The sequence below is a fragment of the Bubalus kerabau genome, chromosome 6 (assembly GCF_029407905.1).
Source record: "Bubalus kerabau isolate K-KA32 ecotype Philippines breed swamp buffalo chromosome 6, PCC_UOA_SB_1v2, whole genome shotgun sequence".
NCBI lineage: Eukaryota > Metazoa > Chordata > Mammalia > Artiodactyla > Bovidae > Bubalus > Bubalus kerabau.
The window spans coordinates 22,468,559-22,489,503 of NC_073629.1; the positions used below are offsets into that span (position 1 = coordinate 22,468,559).

The window sequence follows — 20,945 nt, forward strand, 5'->3', positions numbered from 1 at the left end:
CTGCTCAGTCCTTGGCTCGGTACCACAATCTCCTGCCGTTTCCAAAACGCTCTCTTCAAACCCTTTTTTGTGCCTGGGTTTTGGGCCGCGGAATGGAGGGAGGAAGCAAAGGTAACTAAGTTGGCAAAGGTCTCTGGATAGAATCAAATCGTCGTCACGAGCGGTTAAATGCGACAGTTGCTAAGATCCGAGCAGACGCGGAGAATCGTGCGTTAGTGCTCGGAGGGGCGGGCCCGAGGCAGGGCTTGAGGGCGGGACCGCCGCGTGGAACTGCGGGGAGGGGCGGAGCCAGGGGAGGAGTTTTAGCTGGAGCCGTTGGCGTCCCTTTTGGGATTGAGCAAGTCGGAGCTGGGAGCGGGTTCGGCTTGGGAGAGCGAGGTTTGAGACCAAGCCCACTTCTCGGGCTGAGACTGCAGGACTTCGGCCTCCGCAAAGGCCGAGAAGGGCTGGGCGAGGGGCGGAGTTTTAAGCCCAGCCCTCGGGTTCTAGTCTCTGATTGAACGCGATAGGTCTTGGGGCGGGTCTGGGGCGGAATCCCGTTCTACATTTGACAGCTCTCTAACACAGCTGCAGCCGAGTCCTGTGGGTTCAGGAACCTGTGGCCCGGCTCTCCGCGCGTCCCCGTTCCCCGCGTGGCTCCGGCCCCGGCCATGAAGCGCATCTTCTCCTGCTCCAGCTCACAGGTGGCGGTATGTGCTAAAATGTCTGGGAGGCTGGGCATGGGGCTGGGGTCCAAGCCCTGTGGTGACAGAGTCCTGAGTCCCGACTTCACGCATCATGGCCTTTTATCTCTATCCATCTTTCTAGCTCTTCCACTCCCATAGTGCAGCCCTCCAGCCCTGCCCTCCTCAAGACCCTGTGCCTTAGCCTCTGACTTGCCTTCCTAACCTCTGCCCTCCCCAAGGTTCTTTCCCTTGACCTTTTCTTGCCCTCCTAGAATCTACACCCCAACTTCTGATATGTTCCCTGCAGCCCCTGGTTCTCTCGTAAAGGCGCTGTTTTCTACTTCTACCCTGTTTCCCAGTACTGAACTGCCATCAGACGTCTGTCCTATCCCCAGCCTGGGCTCAGCCCCAAGCTCCTTTCCATCTCCCAAGTACCGCCCCACACTCCATTTCCCACCCCTGCTCTATCCTCACGACCCTGCTCTCCTCTATGGTCCTATCCTTGCTCTCAGTCCAACAACTACTTGCAGCTCTGTGCCTTCCCTAGCCCTTCTTCATAATGTTCTCTGTCCTTGTCCCCATCTTACCCCATAACCACTTCCACTCCCATTCTCTCATCGCCACCACTGGCTCTCAGACAACAACACTCCAAATCTCTTACCAGTTGGGACTCCCACAGCAGCAACCTTCTCCTGTTCTCCCCCTTCAACCTCTGCCCGTCTCTGTCCAGTGGTGGTTCAGCTCCCCGATCTCTTTCTACCTGCTCTCTGTGGGTTAATCTTGCAGTCCAGTCTGGCCACACTGACAGGCACTGCCAGAGGAGGCTGCCTGGCTGCTCCCCAAGGAATGGGTAAATTGTCCGCAGATTCCACTCTGGCCAGTTCACTGCAGTGCCTGGTCATCAGACAGGTTCTTGGGTCAGTCAAGGCCTTTTGCCTGCTTCTCCCCAGAATCTTCCTTCATTCTAAACCCTCACCCAGTTGTTTAGGGCTCGTACTCTGCTTCCTTTGACTCAGCTGGGAAACGGTGATGGTAAGAGAAGAAGAGGATAAAGTGGATTCACTCTGAGAGTTCCTAGAAGTCAATCCCCTCCCTTGACTCCCAGAACAGAGGTTCTCCCAGAACAGGACACAGGGAGAAAGTCTACAGAAGGGAGTGGCTAAGGGAGGATATAGGTGCTTCTTTTCTGAAGATCTCTTACAGACAGACCTCCTATCAGGGGATGAAATTTTCTGTGGACACTGAGATGGTGGCTCATTTAGAAGTAATGTGGCCAACTACCTGTAGTAACATTGCTTAGCCTAACTTGACTTACTGTTGTCATTCATTGAGCAAACATGAGAAATGCTCATCTTCTGCATGAGCAGGTCACAGAAATCTGAAAGCAAGCTATGAGGCAAGAGTAGGTACTCTGTCGAGGCCTGTTCTCATCCCACTTACGTTTGCTTCCCCCTTAGTTTCCATGCATTAATCAACCAATCAAAAGGCATTATTGAATGACTATTAAAGGTACCAGAAACTGAGGCAACCCAGAGTGTCTTAACTCATGATGATTTTCTTATTCACATGGACTCTTCTTTAGTTACTGAAAGTCCTCCACACTGCCCTTCCCTTTCAGGTTTGTGGAGTCTGCCTCTCCTTAGGAATGGGGAAACTGTTTCATTCTTCCTGATTCTCCATTTGTTGGTCCATGCCTCCTTTTCAGGAAGCTGGACTAAACAATGGGGGTGAATATTGAAATTGGAAAGCATCCCTCTGTCCTTCTTCATCCCAGCTCTACAGAGGTTTGGCCATGAAGAATTTCTACCCATTCTAAACTCTTCTTAGTACAACAAGATTATAGGTAGCAAATTAGATGGATTTAGAACTACTTAGCTGGAAAGAAAACTGTTTCCTCAGTCAGGGTAGGGATCCAATAAGATTGAAAATAGACTCCTTTAAGCTGTAAATTGTTTCCTCATGAAACTTGCCCACACTTCTCATGATAAATTCCTCCACTCCCTGGGTGGCTAGCCACTCCGAACCAGTTTGTCAGAGAAGTAGTGTTACAGCCTTCCTGACCACTCCCAAAGCCTAGCTTCCTAGTCATGGCAGAAGATTGCCCCTTTCCATCCTCTCTCCAACCCCTGAGTTCAGTGTACCCTCAGACTGAGATGAGAACTGAAGGATCAGTGCTCATTTAAAAATTAATCTAAGTCATCCAGAATACATATAGGAAGTTCAAGAAACAAACAAAAACTTAACTCCTATGATCTCATTTTGTTCTGGTTCCAAGGAGTGTCTTCCATGTTAGCTTACTCTGCTGATATAGGAAGTAAACCAGAAAATAGCTTTAAACAGTAGGCACTGAATCAGGTTAGAGAAATGTCAATTGCATTTTATTATTTTTTAAAAAACTATTTATTTACTTATTTGGCTGCATCGAGTCTTTGTTGCAGCATATGGCATCTTTGATCTTTGTTGAGGTATGCAGGTTCTTTAGTTGTGGCATGTGAACTCTTCGTTGTCATGTGGGATCTAGTTCCCTGGCCAGGGATCAAACCTGGGCCCCCTGCATTGGGAGCACAGAGTCTCAGCCACTGGACCACCATGGAAGTCCCTCAATTGCGTTTTAAAGATTGAGGGTCAACTCCTGGTTTCTACAGGGCAGCAAAACCATTTCCATTCACCCATCCTACACAGCGGTAGCCATTCTCTCTACTGTTGGCATGTTTCATCTTCATAGGACACTCATGGGCACACAGCCAGAGATAAGAGGCTGCAATTACTTCTACAAAGGCACCCTAGTCTTGGCTACAGAAATACAAAGCTTATCCTTGTTTTCAAGTCTACTAATTAATTTGGTGATTGCTCCCTTGAGGCTGTGATGGTTATTCAGTGCCTCTTTCCCAAGGTGAAAAATAGACTAGATCTTGGAATTCAGATTCAGAAGCATCCTTCCGTGTTTTTGTTTTTGTTGGCCACACCATGCAGCCATATGGGATCTTGCTTCCCCAACCAGGGATTGAACCCATGCCCCCTACATTGGAAATGTGTCTTAACCACTGGACAGCCAGGGAGGTTCCCCTCTGTTCTACTACACCCTAGCTCTGCAGAGCTTTGGCCATGAAGAATTTCTACCTATTTTAAATTCTTCTTGGTATAACAAGATTATAGAAGGCAAATGGGATAGATTTTAAAACTATCTAGCTGGAAAGAGAATTATCTACATTACTAAGAAATACCATTACCATCTATACAGCTTGACTATTGGCCAGTAGGAGCAAGAGCCCTTCCTCCCACTCCCCTGGATGGAGAATTCTGAGCCCAGGAATATCCAAAATGTGCTCAGCAAGTTTGAGAAGGATAGTGATTAGGACTAATGTTTATTGTGTACCTCCTATGTGACAGACAGAGCTAGGTGCTTTATATAGTGTTATTTTATTAGGAAACTGTGGTTCAGAGAAGTTGTTACATGCCTTAGTTCACAAGGATAGAAAGTGTTAGAATCATAATTTTAAACAGAGAGCTTCAGATTGAGGTCAGTTAATGGTGGTGTCCTGTGGTGGAGGTGTAGTTCTAGCTCTCTGCCTTTTCTGAGGGTGACATAGCCCCCAGGGGACATTGGATAATGTGTTATTACATCTCAGTCTGTTGAGCAGTCATTTTGCTTATTTTGTCCTTTGAGAATTAACCTGCTTGGAGACTCCTCCTCTTGCCAGGATTAGTGTCTGAACATGGGTGGCTTTACCCTGGAGGCGGTCTTAGACTGTTTATTTGAAAATAAATAAACCTTCCATAGCTCTGTATTAATATGACCTGGTGGTGAGAACTAAGATAGGGCATCCAGTGGCCTGGGTTCTAATCTCAATTTTACCACTATTCTGTGGTGTGCCCCTGGACAGTTATCTAACCTCAGAGCACTTCAGTTTCTTTTCTGTCAACTAGATAAAATAATATCAGCCCTAACTACTTTCCAGGAACGTTGAGAGGCTAATTGAAGTAGCACTTAAAAGGGCTACGCGGAATTACCTCAGGAGTGTTACCTCAGGATCCACTTACCTTAGATAATTTTATGGTGTAGGCATTTAAAATCTTTCCTGTTCTTAATTAATAATTTGCCCTGGCTATGTAAACAGTATTTGAAAATGAGCTGGCTTCCAGAGACTCTATTTTTCCCCACCGCCTCCTATAGCTTCTTTCTTGTTTCGATCATACCTCATAAAATGCAATGTACCACCACCAATCCCCCACCACTTCCTGGTTTTTTTTTTTTATAAGGATGCCATATACTTGTAAGGCTTTTTACAGTTTACAAACAGATTTTATATACATTAGCTCATTTCATACAACATGTGAAGTAGTAATTAGTATCCGCATTTTATAGATGAGGAAACAGGTTAGAGGTGTTCAATGGCTTACTCTAGGTCACATAGTTGAGGAAGTGGTCAAACCAGGCCCTGAACTTAGGCCTGCTGACAAATATTCACCTAGGGCTCTTTTCACCATTCCACAGATTTCTGTATCCTTTCCTCCTTTCCTTTCTCTGGACCAAACAAGGCTTTTCTAGGCTTTCGGCTCTGGGTGCTTTTACACAGCTCTTTCATGCCCTGTAATACTTCAATTATTGTAATTACCCCACCACCTGAAAGAGTCAAGCTGGCATAGTAGAACAATGTATGCCCAGGTGTGGCTCTTGTCTGGAACAGCTGCTCTCCGCCAGGAAAATGAGGAGGGATGGCAGGGTGGAGGAGGGCAACTGTCTCTTCTGCCTCCTCCATAGCTGAAGACCTATCTTGGCCTTTTGGTTGGTGTTGCCAGGGAAGGGGAAGAGGGACTAGCCAAAGGGCCTGGGTATGAGAAGGGAAACATGGAAACTTTGTGCTTCTCCTCCAAGTTTTGCACCCCAAAGCCAATGGGTAGAGATGGTATGGCTAGGTACTTGGACTCCTAACTGTGACCCAAAGCTAGGTGCCCTGATTTCTCAAATATCTAAGAACAAAAAACAGAGCAGCACAGGGGGTTGAGAGGCAAGGTGAACCCAAGTCTGGAATGGTCAGTTTGGTTCAGTTTGCTCCAGCAAGACCTAACAACCAAAAGGGAAGGAGTCAAGGCTAGGACTGCTCGGAGGCTGTGCATCTAAAAATAATCAAAATGCTGATTTAAAAAAAAAAAAAAAAAGACATTTGAAATACTAGCATTCAGGACTCAAACAATGATTTTTAATTCAGTACTCCAAGCCCCTTTTGGTCCAGAGCCAGCAGTAACTGGCAGTAGTCCTCAGTGGCATGTGAGTTGGTGAATATTGAACTGGCCCAACTATGAAGCATTCAGTGACCTAGGGAGAGTGACTTGTGGAACACTGAAAGGACCTCAGGGATGTCCCTTTTCCCTTGCTTGGTCTCCTAACCATCTTTTTTTTCTTCCTCGGCTCTACCCCAACCTCTTAGATTCTCACAATGTGTTGCTCTGGTCCAGGTGGAGAGATGGAACCGCCGTGATCAGAAGCTGCTGGAGGCGGTGCAGCGGGGGGACGTGGGACGCGTGGCTGCCCTGGCCTCCAGGAAATCTGCCCGACCCACTAAGCTAGACTCGAACGGCCAGTCCCCGTAAGTAAGTCCTCTTGATCCCCACCTTGGTATGTGTGTCATGTTCAGTTGCTAAGTCGTGTCTGACCCTTTCTGACCCCATTGACTGTAGCCCTCCAGGCTCCTCTGTCCATGGGATTTCCCAGGGAAGAATACTGGAGTGGGTTGCCATTTCTTTCTCCCCCTTGGTATACGGTTCTCTTTAAAAACCTCAAATCTGAATATGATGTAAGACTAGGAAACATCTATAACTTCAGAGCCCTTTTTTATCTTAATTAGCAAGTATATCAATAAATCTTCACTACTTTTCAAGTGCTGCACAAAGTGAGAGAAGAGATTGTCCTTGAGGTCCTTACACCGCAAGACCCACATCAGCAAAACTGACTGAGAAAGGAATAAAGCCATGAAATAAATGGAAAACTGAAACATACACTAAGTAGGGTATTTCTTCATTGCATAAGTTGGAGGGTATGTATGCTTGAGACACTAGGAGTACAGTGGTGGCCATGAGCATCATGTGGCTGGAAGAGGTGATTAGTACAAGAGGGATATTATTCCTTGTCTCTGCCCAAGTCAGCCTGCAAATGTCCAGCCCTCTGCTCTGGCCCACTCTTTCTGTGACATTTCCAGTCTGCTAAGGGTATTGGGCTCAGAGTGACAGATAATTATGTGTTCCCTGGACACCCTGAGATACTCAGATTGCTTAAGACCCATAGCTCTTCTTTCTACCTTTGCTTATGGCCTCATCTGACCTTATAACAGTAGGCCATTTACATAGTCTTCTCTTTCTCAGAAAGTCAGGCTCAGAGAGCTTTCCTTTCTGCCTTTGGAATTGGCTTTGGGTTGATGGAGCATAGCAGGCAGGGCTTAGAAGATTCTCCCAGGTGGGGAAGATCCTTTGGAGAAACGAATGGCAACCCACTCCAGTATTCGTGCCTGGAGTATCCCATGGACAGAGGAGCTGACGTGGGGTACATGGGGTCACAAAGAATTGGACATGACTAACTGAGTAAAACTATTCCTCATCTTTATGAGGTCCCTTTATCTTTCTGCCTCCCGGCCTTGACTCTGGCAGGTTTCATCTGGCCGCCTCCAAAGGCCTGACAGAATGTCTGACTATACTACTTGCCAATGGGGCTGACATCAACAGCAAGAATGAGGACGGTGAGTTAGACTGAGCACTGGGCCATGCTGCTTGCTTTTCCCTTTATAGCAGCAGTGAGGGGTTGGGGTAGGGCAGTCCTGGGCCCTGCTGGGCATTCAAGCTGTAGTCCCCCCTGCTTTTCTCCTTGTAAGTCCCAGCCAGCCTGCTTTCAGGGGTTCTCCTCCTTGCAAGCTGGGCCTACCTCACTCTCACTCCCACCTCCACTGTGGGTACCAGGCACTTGGGGAACAGGAATTTCTGGCCCCATGTGGCTGAGAGTTTCTCTCTCTAATCTCCCTCTGATTATCTGTGCGTCTCTCGCCTTCCCTCCCTGTGAGTCATCAGCATCCATGGGGCCACCTACCCCCTTTCCCTGTTTCTTTCTGTTTCTAGGAAGCACCGCCCTGCACTTGGCCACCATTTCTTGCCAGCCACAATGTGTCAAGGTCCTGCTGCAGGTAAGAGAGAACCCTGATACTACTCCTGTGAAAGGAAGAAGTGGACCCAGAGACTCCTGACTTTGTCTTGTACTCGCCAGCAACATTTGGTCAAATGTACCCCTCACATCCCCAGTAAGAGAGCTGGTAATCTCTCATTCATTAATTCGTCAGTATTTATTTAATACCTGCTATGTGCAGGCACCCAGCTTAATGTTGCCCTCTAGGGCACATCAAAAAGCAGCATTGCCAGGGACTGACACCCAGTCAGTCAGTATGCGTGTATCGAGTTTCACCGTTGGCAGAGCCACTGCGGAGACTGACTGCTGTGATGATGGGCGGGTGGAAGGATGGCAGAGGTGTTCATATTAAACCCAAAGTCTGCTGTCTGTTCTTGAGGAGTTTGTAGTCTTGGAGTACAAAGAGAAATATACATGTGAAATGACATGTGGACAGTTCAGAGATAAGCTTCTCAAATTTCAAAAGGCCCAGTTCAACCAGGCCATTGTGCCAATGGATATTCTGCTTTGTTCTTCCTAGCTCTTTCCAAGATTCTCATTTATGATCCTAAAGTACCAGACATGGACTCAGGCGTTATTGTCCTTAAGGTGTTTATTTACCTATAATCTGATTTTTCTTAGGCCCTAGGTTTATCAAGCAGGGCTGAAATTCAAGGCTGCCTATAGTCTGCAAGGAATAAACTGGACTTGCCTAGTAGTTGGCCATAGCCATGATCCCTCTGCCCCTCCCTATAGTACGATGAAAGCTGGTCATACAACAGATACAACAGGGTGGGAGATGACAGTGTTAACACCATGCTCCATGCTGCTTCCCTTTGTGACTGTTTGCAGCATGGTGCCAATGAAGACGCTGTAGATGCAGAAAATCGAAGTCCATTGCACTGGGCAGGTGTGTGCCAGGGGACTAGTGGGAAATGGGGCTGCTGGGACCAGAAGGTGAGGAGGGAGGGGAGGATAACGTTTGTGGGGGAAGGGCAGGCCAGAGTTGACTGCTGAAAGGGTTGGAGAGGATCCTGCATCATGGTCTGAGAGGTGCCCTTCCGGCTTCTGCTTAACCCAATCATCCTGTAACCCTCCATAGCCTCCTCTGGCTGTGCCTCAAGTGTGCTCCTCTTGTGTGATCATGAAGCCTTCCTGGATGTCCTGGATAATGTGAGTGTTGGCAGGGCCCTATATGGGGAGGCTGCTTCTTTCTCTGAAGTTAATTAGCCAAGTTCCATGACCAGGGGTTGTGAGGCACCACCTCTTCTTCCTTCTCCCTCTGCCCCTCCTCCTCTTCCACACAGAGAGGTTAAGGCTTATCTTCTGGAGAGTTTCCAACCCTCTGAGGAGTATTTAGCCCCAGGATTGGCTCTTTTGCCTGGAGAGGTGTGGGAACAGGGGAGTTGGTAGGACGTGCCGAAGCCCTGGTTCCCCTGTCTGCTCACGAACCCCATTCCCACAATCTGTGCAGGATGGACGTACACCCCTGATGATTGCCTCGCTGGGCGGTCACGCAGCTATCTGCTCACAGCTACTGCAGAGAGGTGCCCGGGTCAATGTCACCGACAAGAATGACAAGTGAGCCCTCTATCATCCCATCCCATATCCTGACCCTGACAATTTAAAAAGGAGCCACTGGGCAAAGAGTGTGTGTATGTGTGTGTGTGTGTGTATGTATGTGTGAGGTGGGGAGATTGGTCTCTGTTTTCTTGGGAACCTCCTTCCTTCCCAGTGGTGGTTCAGAAGAGCCCTGCTTGGGCTTCACTGTTTTCCTCTTGGTGAGTTAAGAATGTTTTCCCTATACTTTCTTATTCTGCTGCTGCCGGTGCCATCCTTCTGGCATAGATGACTCTGAAAGTAGAATTAATACTCCTGGAACCACTATTTTAATTGACTGGCTTTCAAACTATGTTCTAAGACATAGAATCTGTTTACCCAGTAAAGAACTTATATAGAACCTCAACATATAAAGCAGATGAAAATGGAGCCCCTCAGATGGGCTCCCCGCTTTCTGATGTCACAGTTCCTGGAATGACATCTGAACAGGTCTGGTCTGGCCTAATGCTTTGTCACTGACTGGTGACAATCTGTGGTTCTCCTGACCACACTGAGTGAGAGCTGACCTTGCAAGTGGATTTTTATTTTTTTATTTATTTATTTATTTATTTTTTAAACCAGGACTCCAGGATGTCATGAGAAAAACCTATGCTCAGATTTGTCTCACCCCACAGATCGGCTCTGATCCTGGCCTGTGAAAAAGGCAGTGCTGAGGTGGCTGAGCTGCTCCTGAGCCATGGAGCAGATGCGGGGGCAGTGGACAGCACGGGGCATGATGCTCTGCATTATGCCCTACGCACACAAGACAGGACGCTGTGGAGGCTGCTGCGGCAGGCCCTGACCCGGCAGGGCCGAGGGGGTAAAGCCAATCCGCTTTTGTGACTCCAAGATGCTCCTTGATAGCTTAGAATCCAAGAAGCTTCTTAGAATCCCATTTGTTTCCATGGAAACAATCCATGTGATAAATAACTGTCACTTTAGTGGAGAATTTACTTATTTATTGCTTCTGCTATGAGATGACTCCCACTTCCCAAAAGCAAGGTCACAAAATTCTTTAATGCAACCTTGTCTCTCCCTGAAGGCAACTCTGGCTAGCACTGTTGCTAGCATTTATGAGTTGTAATTGTACATCTGTTTGTGTGATTTGATGGTCAATCTGTCTCTTGCCTCTACTATACTGTAACCCCCTCAGATAACCTCCTCTGTTTTGCTCACCATTGGCTCCTGGTTTCTACCTATAACAGTGCTTATTGGCACAGTGTCCAATACATAAATGAGTGAAACAAATAAATGAGCCAACATATCTCTGGGACAGGGAACCAACATTGATGGCTACTTAGGGATCCATCAAATAGAGGTGGCTTCTGGCACCAGAAAGACACGTGTGGTTAAGGATGAACACTGAGGGGCCACTCCTTTCAGAGAAAGTCTGAAGCCAGAGTGTGGGCCCTGTCTCCTCTCTCATTTCCCCCATGTCTTTTCATGTAGGTCAGGGGCCAGTTCAACACCTGAATCCTGCATCCCAGGTAAGACCCTAAGCACCTCCTCCTTTTGCTTCTGACCCACCCCAGTCTTTCCCCTCCTCCTTTTGCTTCTGACCCACCCCAGTCTTTCCCGCTGGGATGTCTCCCAGGCAGGGATCATTGGGGCATCAAGACAGTCTAAGAGAAGAAAGGCTAGCTGCCTGGGTTGATGTCACTGTTCCTTTTTCTACATAGACCTCTCCCTCTGAGCCTCAGGTGGGTGCTCCACCTAAGAGCCCATGGAGAGCAGAGCCTGAGGAGGAGCAGGAGGAAGAAGAGGACGAGGATCCATGTTCAGAGGAGTGGAAGTGGAAGTATGAAGAGGAGAAGAGAAAAGTTTCTCAGTTGGAGCAGGAGCTGCTGCGAAAGACGGAAGAGTGCAAGGCTCAAGCTACAGCTTACCTGGGCCTGGAGAATCAGATACAAGAACAGGTGCGGGAGCTGGGGCTCCTCCTGTCCCAAGAGCCCAGAGCTCCAGGGAACCAGGGCTCTAGTCTCCGGCCTGGAGGAGATGGCATGGAACAGGGTTGTGCCCTCAACCTGCTGGCTAAGCACATACAAGAGCTGAAGAAGCATCAGCAGGCCACAGCTGCAGCGGCAGCCAACCCAGTATTAGCTTCCAAGAAGGCTGAGGATTCAGTCCCAGGGGAGATCCAGTATGAAGCCCAGGGAAGGTCCCAACCAGAAGAACAGGAGCCACCCCAGAGCCCAAAGTCTGAAACTGTAGGGAAAACCACGGGACAGCAACTGACCAACAGTGATGGGCAGGCCCTTCGCCTTGATCATACTGACCAGCTGTTTGCTGGCCGGAAGGAGAGGCCCCAGGCTCCAGGGTCTGAACCCACAAGCACAGTGACTGAGCCAGTGGGCACAGCAGCCATGAATCAGCTCCTGCTACAGCTGAGGGAGGAGCTGGCTGCGGTGTGGCGAGAAAAGGATGCAGCCCGGGGGGCTTTATCAAGATCCGTCTTGGAGGGAGCTCTGGGGACACCCCGGGCTGAGGCTGCAGCAGCTGCCTGGGAGAAGATGGAGGCCAGGTTGGAGCAGGTGCTGGTGAGACTGGATCGAGCAAAAGCAGGATGGCAGATGAAACCCAAGGCCCCTGCCCAGGAGCCCAGAGAGGAAGCACCCAAGGCACTCCCAGGGACCATCACCCAAGAGGATGAAGAAAAGGAGAAAAGGGTCCCCGAGGCCCGGGGAGAGCCTCTAGGGGCTCCTGGAGGGGACCAGATGCCAGGAGGAGGCCAGGCCAGGGGACAGCTGGAGAAGGAGGTGTCCGCCCTGAGACTGAGCAACAGTAACTTGCTGGAGGAGCTGGGGGAGCTGGGCCGGGAGCGGCAGCGGTTGCAGGGGGAGCTGCAGTCCCTGAGCCAGCGGCTACAGCGGGAGTTTGTGCCCAGGCCGGAGGCGCAGGACCAGCTACAGCAGTTGCGGAGGAGTGTGGGGCTGCTGACAGATGAACTGGCCCTGGAGAAGCAGGCCACCGAGAAGCTGCGGAAGCGCTTGGCCTCCCAGAACAGAGGCCTCCAGGGGCTGTGGGACTGCCTGCCCCCAGACCTGGTAGGCCAGGGGAGTGCACGGAGCGCAGCCGCCGAGCCCCTCGAAGACCTGCAGGCCTGCATCAGTGCCTTGGTGGCCAGGCACCGCGAGGCCCAGCAGGGGCTGGCTCGGCTGGAAGAGGAAAACCAGCAGCTGCGGGGCTCCCCTTCCCGCCGCGGGGAGCCAGGCGTCTCCTCGGAGGCCTCGGCCTCCCCGCAGGTGGCGGCTCTGGAGCAAGACCTGGGGAAGCTGGAGGAAGATCTGCGGGCCGTTCAGGCCACGATGAGCGGAAAGAGCCAGGAGATCTGGAAGCTGAAGCAGCTGCTCTACCAAGCCACCGAGGAAGTGGAGGAGCTGAGGGCCCGGGAGGCGGCCAGCCTGCGGCAGCACGAGAAAACTCGGGGCTCCCTGGTGGCCCAGGCCCAGGCTTGGGGCCAGGAGCTAAAGGCTTTGCTGGAAAAGTATAACACTGCCTGCCGGGAGATGGGTCGGCTGCGGGAGGCGGCGGCAGAGGAGCGGCGCCGGAGCGGGGACCTGGCCGCGCGCGCCGCGGAGCACGAGCACCAGGCCAGCGAGATGCGCGGACGCTCCGAACAGTTCGAGAAGACGGCGGAGCTGCTCAAAGAGAAGGTGGAGCATCTCATCGGGGCTTGCCGGGACAAGGAGGCTAAGGTGAGCAGGCAGGCCAGCCAGCCGAAGGGAGTATCAGGTTTCTGCGTGCTTAGGGTCTGTGGCCCTGAAACTGGGGCTTCCCCGGTGGCTCAGTGGTAGTGAATCCGCCTGCAATTCAGGAGCCGCAGGAGACACGGGTTCGATCCCTGGGTCAGGAAGGTCACCTTGAGGTAGGCATGGCAACCCACTCCAGTAGTCTTGCCTAGAGAATTCCATGGACAGAGGAGCCTGGCGAGCTACAGTCCACGGGTCGCAGAGTCGGACACGACTGAAGTGACTTGGCAGGCACGCACAACCTGAAACTATCTTTGGCCAGTCAGATGAATAGCCCCCAAGCAGAACCAGTCAGTTGCAAGGACCACACAATGTTCTCCTGGGTCTGAGGGGGTTTGGGGTTGAAATTTGGGGTTGAAAATTGGAAGTAAGGTATAAATTCAAGAGAGAAGGGAGCTTAGGTATTAAAATTTGGGACTCAGGGTTCGGAAGCTCCCCTCTCACCTCAATCAGAGTAGGTTCTACAAAAGAGTTTCATTGGCAAAGAGGGTGCCATGCAGCGGAAAAAAATTGAAAACCATTGTGTTAGATACTCGAGTTTGCTAGTGATTGCTCCAAAAGTGAATATAAGTCTATATATTTCTAAAAGACATGTTTTTATGAATTCTAAAAAAAAAATTTACAAATGAATTTAGTAATTCTAGAACTGCTTGTGCAATGAGTGAGTTCAGACTTATTAAAATTTGTGTACATGATCAAATTTAGAAGGATTAAAAACTATAGGGAGTTACATTTGACAGAATATAAAGTACATAAACATAGAAGGAATGTTATATAGAATAGGAATCAGTGTGGGGTGGGGCTAATTAAAGAAGGAATTTTATGTTGGTGTTGAAGATGATTAGACAAATGAGCAAAAGAAAATAGTGTAGTGGGCTCTTAATTGAGATTGTCTGCATTTGAATTTCAATTTCAAAACTAACTGATGGAGGGGCTTCCCTGGCAGGCCAGTGGTTAAGAACTGGAGCTTCCAATGCAAGGGGCACAGGTTCAACCCCTAGTCTAGGAACTAGGATCCTGCATGCCATGAGCGGCCAAACAAACAGAAAACAAACAAAAAACCTAAACTGATTGACCCTGGGTGAGTTATCTAAGCCTCAGTTTTCTCATATATAAAATGAAAATAATAACAATTGTTATAAGGATTACATTAAATAAGATATTACATTTAAAATACTCAGAAAAAATTTTGGCAAATGGCTGCTGCTGCTGCTGCTAAGTCGCTTCAGTCGTGTCTGACTCTGTGCAACCCAATAGACTGCAGCCCACTAGGCGCCTCTGTCCCTGGGATTCTCCAGGCAGGAATACTGGAGTGGGTTGCCATGGCAAATGGCTAATACCCAGTAAAAGTTAGCTACTCCTGCCATTCCTGCCACCATTCCTATTACAGCTGGTTATCATTAACTGCATTTGTGTCTCAACCTCACGAACCACAAAAACTCATCTCCATTTCCTTCAGTGGTCAGCAGCCAGAAGTCGGTTAGGATTCAGTAAGGAGCTAAGAGTGTGGACCATGAATTCAGACAAATCTTGATTTCATCACTTATCAGCTGTGTGATTTTGACAAATTACTTAACTCTGGATCCTTATCTACAAAACGTGAATGATAATACTTCCCTCAGAGAAGTATTGTTTTTCTTAGAATAGAAGAGTTGTTTTGAGGATTAAATGAGACAATGTGTGTAAAAGCACATGGCGGATATTAAATACCCAATAAATGGCAACTGACCTTGACTTTGAATGGTCCTGGGGTGGGAAATGACCGGGGCCTCATTGATTCCCTTCGTTTCCTTTTGGCCTCAGATCAAGGAATTGTTGAAGAAGCTGGAGCAGCTTTCAGAGGAGGTTCTAGCTGTTCGGGGAGATAATGCTTGCCTTGCTCTACAGCTGCAGGTATGTTTGGTCCTCGGGAGATGGGCACTGCTAGAGAAGAGCGTGCAGAGTGGCAGTGATGTGTCTGTGGGAGAGATTCTGGGGATCCAGAGGCCTGGCCAGGCAGTGGTCTAGGCTGAGGCGCTCAGGGGCCAAGGGAGCCCACCTGCCACAGCTGACCCCTTCCCTTTGTTGTTCCTCATGCTTGGGGGAGGAGGGTGAGTCACATGACCTCCCATAGATGCTCACTCCTAGGATTCCCAGAAGAACCATGAAGAGATCATCTCTACCTATAGGAAGCATCTGCTGAATGCTGCTCAGGTGAGCCTGGGGGGAGGTAGAGACAGAGAGCTGGGCAGGGGGCATTGCATTTGGCGCCTCTTCTCTTAACTGCAAAGACGTCATCTCTTAGAAAGTTGGACTTTAAATGTTCCAGTACCAGGTTTCTGGACCTCATGAGGCAGATCAAGAGTATGAATGTGAAGGGAAGAGGTGTTTGCCCCTCCTTTCCATTTCTCTGACTGACTGAAAGGCTTTTTCTTGTCCCTATGCCCTTTCTTCGGAGAAGGCGATGGCACCCTTCTCCAGTACTCTCGCCTGGAAAATCCCATGGACAGAGGAGCCTGGTGGGCTGCAGCCCATGGGGTCTCGAAGAGTCGGACACGACTGAGCGACTTCCCTTTCACTTTTCACTTTCATGCATTGGAGAAGGAAATGGCAACCCAGGCCAGTGTTCTTGCCTGGAGAATCCCAGGGACGGGGAGCCTGGTGGGCTGCTGTCTATGGGGTCACACAGAGTCAGACACGACTGAAGCGACTTAGCAGTGGCATGCCCTTTCTTGGGGAGTTTCCCAGGTGGCGCTAGTGGTAAAGAACCTGCCTGCCAATGCAGGAGATGTAAGAGATGAGGGCTTGACCCCTGGGTTGGGAAGATCCCCTGGAGGAGGACATGGCAACCCACTTCAGTATTCTTGCGTGGAGAATTCCATGGACAGAGGAGCCTGGTGGGCTACAGTCCATGGGGTCACAAGAGTCAGACACGACTGAAGCAACTTAGTACACAGAACATGCCCTTTCAGTTTCCTCCCATGCCAGCTTATCCCTCACCAAGGAAGAAGAGGTGGGTGGCTTGTTCCTTTATGAGGAACAATAATAACTACAAAGAATCGAACATTTATTTTTGTAGCTGGTGCTTTGCTCTGTATTCACAATTGTAACCCTCACAGCAGTCCTGAAAAGTCGATGTCATTATCTTCCTTGTAAAGATTAGGAAACAGCTATGGAGAAGTACTACTAAGTGAGGGCACATAGTAAGTTGCATTCTACCGCAGACTCTCCCTCTCATGTTCTGTTCATCTCCTTTTGTTTCTTTCCTGCCACCTACAGGGCTACATGGAACAGGACGTGTATAATATCCTCCTGCGAATCCTCAGCATACAGGAGTGAGGCAACCCGTGTCCTGAAGAATATGGGATCTCTCTGTTGTGAGTTATGGGCTCAGGGTGATGAGGGAAGGAGCTTGGGAGAAAGGGGACTTAACGATGGGAACTGGAGTCTCCTTTTGCCCCAGGTGATAGCTGACACTAGGGAGGTAGAGTGGGACATATCTTGTGGGGGCATAGACTGTTTGAGGTGAGGTCACTTGAGAAGACATGATATGGGGAATGCCTGGGTACAGTCAGGAGTCAGTGAGCAGATAGACTGAAGGGGCCTGACTTACGGGATAAGAGATGGGAAAGAGGAGTTGAGTGACTTTCCTAGGGTCTGGGGTGGAGAGAAGCCAGTGAAAGATGAGTGGTGGTGTGCCAGCGATGCACGGTTGTTTCCTAGAGTGGGATTCTGCAGATTCCGGAATCTCCTTCACTCCCCACAACTCATTCAAAGTGTAGTCATCCTCTCTCTTTCTCCCGACCCCCAGGCAGCTGGCTATCTTCTCCAGTCCGGATAGGTGAGGATCATTAGCCTCTTGGCATGGGTGGGAGGAGACTGAGGGTATAGAAATGTGTGCATTTCATCCTTGAATTTCCTCTTTCAGGGAACAGAGCATCCTGGTTGGCAGAGGCTCCATCAGGCTGTGGTGGGTGGTGGGTTGGCCACTGGAGGTGGTGTGGGTGGAGCTTCACCTGACATTATGGACCCCAGACCTGAGAACCTGAACCCTGGAATCAGCATGGATGAGATCAGAGGAGGTGTGGGTGGAAGCCAGCTCTATGGAGAATAAAGCGGGAGGCAGGATGGTGTTGGGTGTCATTGTTTCTTCTAAAGGGGGCATGGGGAAGGAATCTTTTCATTCTTTTTTGATCACAAATGGCCCTGTTAAATAGCTGCTTTCAAACTTTGATTATGATCCAAAGTAAGAAATACATTTTACATCCTGTGTGTACATACCTGAAATAATATTTACCCTTATTCAGTTCAGTTCAGTCACTCAGTCATGTCCGACTCTTCGTGACCCCATGAATCGCAGCACGCCTGGCCTCCCTGTCCATCACCAACTCCCGGAGTTCACTCAGACTCACGTCCATTGAGTCAGTGATGCCATCCAGCCATCTCATCCTCTGTCGTCCCCTTCTCCTCCTGCCCCCAATCCCTCCCAGCATCAGAGTCTTTTCCAATGAGTCAACTCTTCGCATGAGGTGGCCAAAGTACTGGAGTTTCAGCTTCAGCATCATTCCCTCCAAAGAAATCCCAGGGCTGATCTCCTTCAGAATGGACTGGTTGGATCTCCTCGCGGTCCAAGGGACTCTCAAGAGTCTTCTCCAACACCACAGTTCAAAAGCATCAATTCTTCGGTGCTCAGCCTTCTTCACAGTCCAACTCTCACATCCATACATGACCACAGGAAAAACCATAGCCTTGACTAGACAGACCTTTGTTGGCAAAGTAATGTCTCTGCTTTTCAATATGCTATCTAGGTTGGTCATAACTTTCCTTCTAAGGAATAAGCGTCTTTTAATTTCATGGCTGCAGTCACCATCTGCAGTGATTTTGGAGCCCAGAAAAATAAAGTCTGACACTGTTTCCACTGTTTCCCCATCTATTTCCCATGAAGTGATGGGACCAGATGCCATGATCTTCGTTTTCTGAATGTTGATCTTTAAGCCAACTTTTTCACTCTCCACTTTCACTTTCATCAAGAGGCTTTTTAGCTCCTCTTCACTTTCTGCCATAAGGGTGGTGTCATCTGCATATCTGAGGTTATTGATATTTCTCCCGGCAACCTTGATTCCAGTTTGTGTTTCTTCCAGTCCAGCGTTTCTCATGATGTACTCTGCATAGAAGTTAAATAAGCAGGGTGACAATATACAGCCTTGACGTACTCCTTTTCCTTTTTGGAACCAGTCTGTTGTTCCATGTCCAGTTCTAACTGTTGCTTCCTGACCTGCATATAGGTTTCTCAAGAGGCAGGTCAGGTGGTCTGGTATTCCCATCTCTTTCAGAATTTTCCACAGTTGATTGTGATCCACACAGTCAAAGGCTTTGGCATAGTCAATAAAGCAGAAATAGATGTTTTTCTGGAACTCTCTTGCTTTTTCCATGATCCAGCGGATGTTGGCAATTTGATCTCTGGTTCCTCTGCCTTTTCTAAAACCAGCTTGAACATCTGGAAGTTCATGGTTCATGTATTGCTGAAGCCTGGCTTGGAGAATTTTGAGCATTACTTTACTAGCATGTGAGATGAGTGCAATTGTGCGGTAGTTTGAGCATTCTTTGGCATTGCCTTTCTTTGGGATTGGAATGAAAACTGACCTTTTCCAGTCCTGTGGCCACTGCTGAGTTTTCCAAATTTGTTGGCATATTGAGTGCAGCATTGTCACAGCATCATCTTTCAGGATTTGAAATAGCTCCACTGGAATTCCATCACCTCCACTAGCTTTGTTCGTAGTGATGCTTTCTAAGGCCCACTTGACTTCACATTTCAGGATGTCTGGCTCTAGGTCAGTGATCACACCATCGTGATTATCTGGGTCGTGAAGTTCTTTTTTTTACAGTTCTTCTGTGTATTCTTGCCACCTCTTCTTAATATCTTCTGCTTCTATTAGGTCCATACCATTTCTGTCCTTTATCGAGCCCATCTTTGCATGAAATGTTCCGTTGGTATCTCTAATTTTCTTGAAGCGATCTCTAGTCTTTCCCATTCTGTTGTTTTCCTCTATTTCTTTGCATTGATCACTGAGGAAGGCTTTCTTATCTCTTCTTGCTATTCTTTGGACCTCTGCATTCAAATGCTTATATCTTTCCTTTACTCCTTTGCTTTTTGTTTCTCTTCTTTTCACAGCTATTTGTAAGGCCTCCCCAGACAGCCATTTTGCTTTTTTGCATTTCTTTTCCATGGGGATGGTCTTGATCCCTGTCTCCTGTACAATGTCACGAACCTCATTCCATTTACCCTTATTATTTCTATTCTATTCTATATTCCATCAAAACATATTGGTTACATCCACTAATGAGTCAAGACCCAGTTTGAAAAACAGCATTCTCACAGTTGGAAAAACAGCCCTCTGTAAAAATGGGTATCGACACTCTTCCTTTCTCTAACATCTGTTTCTTACTGACTGAACAGCTCTAATCTTTCTACTTTGGGACTCCTCAGTCCACTATCTTTCTTAAGAAGAAGAGATTGAGAGACCTAGATTTTCTTCAGTATGTACAGTCTAAAATGTTTGATCATATGTTAAACTAGGTATCTAGATTTGAGGTACCTGGTCTCATGAAGTCACTGTTTTTTGTCCCAGGTGCAAAGAGGGTTGAAAAGTGTGATTCCTGGAAAAGGGATGCAGGGATACTCAGCTTTGGCTTCTTCCCTCCAGTTCTGTCCTCAGACTGATGAAAATGTATCTCTGGGTCACTTCCTCTGGGTCTCCGCCCCTTCTCACCCCTCTACCAGTCAGACCGCTAGGTGAGAGGGAGGCGGTCAGTTACTCAAACGTCTGAACTGTGGTTAGGTGGCCCCCACATTGATCCCTCCCAATTCCTTCTCTCAGCCCGCCCCCTGCTGGGTTACACTAGGTCAGGCGGCAGCGGTTTGGCAGTAAAAACTGACTGGGCTGAGAGAAGGGTGGGGAGGGGCTGTCGTGGAAGACCGGGGGCCATGCCGGGCTGCAGAGCCTGTCTCCAGGGTTTGGCCAGGAGAAGGGGAGCTATGTAGATTAGGTCCTAGAGAAGATGAGGTCAGTTTCAGGGTTTTTGCGGATGGACACAGGACTGCTTTAAGGTTGGGAGAATGAAGAGGGGAGGAATTGATGGGGAAAAAGAAGGGTGCAGTTGCCAAAAGAGCATCAGAAGGTCAAAGTCATTTCTATTAAGGGGAACAGAACTTCTCTTTTCCTTCCTGCCCTTCCAGTTACCACAGAATAGAAAAGGAATATTACATTCCTTGTTGTATATGCAGTGTGGGGTGGGAAGAATGAAGAGACTGCTGAGAGAAGGGTCCAGGGACGGGGAGATCATTTTGCTAAGTTCGAGTCAGGAAACAGTCCTGGTAATGGAAGTCACGCCTTTGGCTTCCTCTGGGGTTCCTGGAAGCTGATCCCAGGATGGCTGAGCTGTGGGAATGGTCAGTGATGTTAAAACACAGAAGTAGAAACTTCTCCAGCCATGGGTCTTCCTAAGCAGTCTCCCTTTATACAACCCCATAAACTGTTACCCCAACAACTCAAGCCCTGAAATTTTCCTTGATTTCATAAATAAATCTTTATTTCTCAAAGTAACCCTAGTCGTAATGTTCCTGTCTTTCCTCCTGGACTGTCTCTTTAGTAGAACTTCAGTAGGGACTTAACGGACTATTCCTGCTTCACTTCTCTCTCCTTCTCCAGATGGGGTGTACGCATGAAAGGAGGTGAAGCTTGGTGCGCCCTGATGGGGTTTGAACCCCTGACCATGTTTTTGAATGCCCTCGATCTGAAACTTGGT

The 20,945-nt window shown here is 48.6% G+C and overlaps 1 protein-coding gene across 4 annotated transcripts; it reads left to right on the forward strand.

Annotated features, from left to right (window-relative positions):
* Positions 1-335: 335 nt before the first annotated feature.
* ANKRD35 (ankyrin repeat domain 35) lies at positions 336-18,052 on the forward strand. 4 transcript variants are annotated; one of them, XR_008715599.1, is made up of 15 exons: positions 336-689; positions 6,123-6,253; positions 7,308-7,396; positions 7,770-7,834; positions 8,665-8,722; positions 8,915-8,985; positions 9,287-9,393; positions 10,047-10,231; positions 10,861-10,898; positions 11,091-13,106; positions 14,964-15,053; positions 15,288-15,353; positions 16,419-16,516; positions 16,951-16,980; positions 17,068-18,052. XR_008715599.1 is itself a non-coding variant. In XM_055584520.1 (14 exons), exons 1-13 carry the CDS (start codon positions 651-653, stop codon positions 16,476-16,478), a joined length of 3,015 nt encoding a protein of 1,004 aa, XP_055440495.1. In that variant the 5' UTR covers positions 336-650; the 3' UTR covers positions 16,479-16,516; positions 17,068-18,052. The 4 variants fall into 4 exon arrangements, 3 of the variants coding, with proteins under 3 accessions (XP_055440495.1, XP_055440496.1, XP_055440497.1); XM_055584520.1 differs by lacking the exon at positions 16,951-16,980; XM_055584521.1 differs by lacking the exon at positions 16,951-16,980 and having other exon boundaries at positions 11,112-13,106.
* Positions 18,053-20,945: the final 2,893 nt, after the last annotated feature.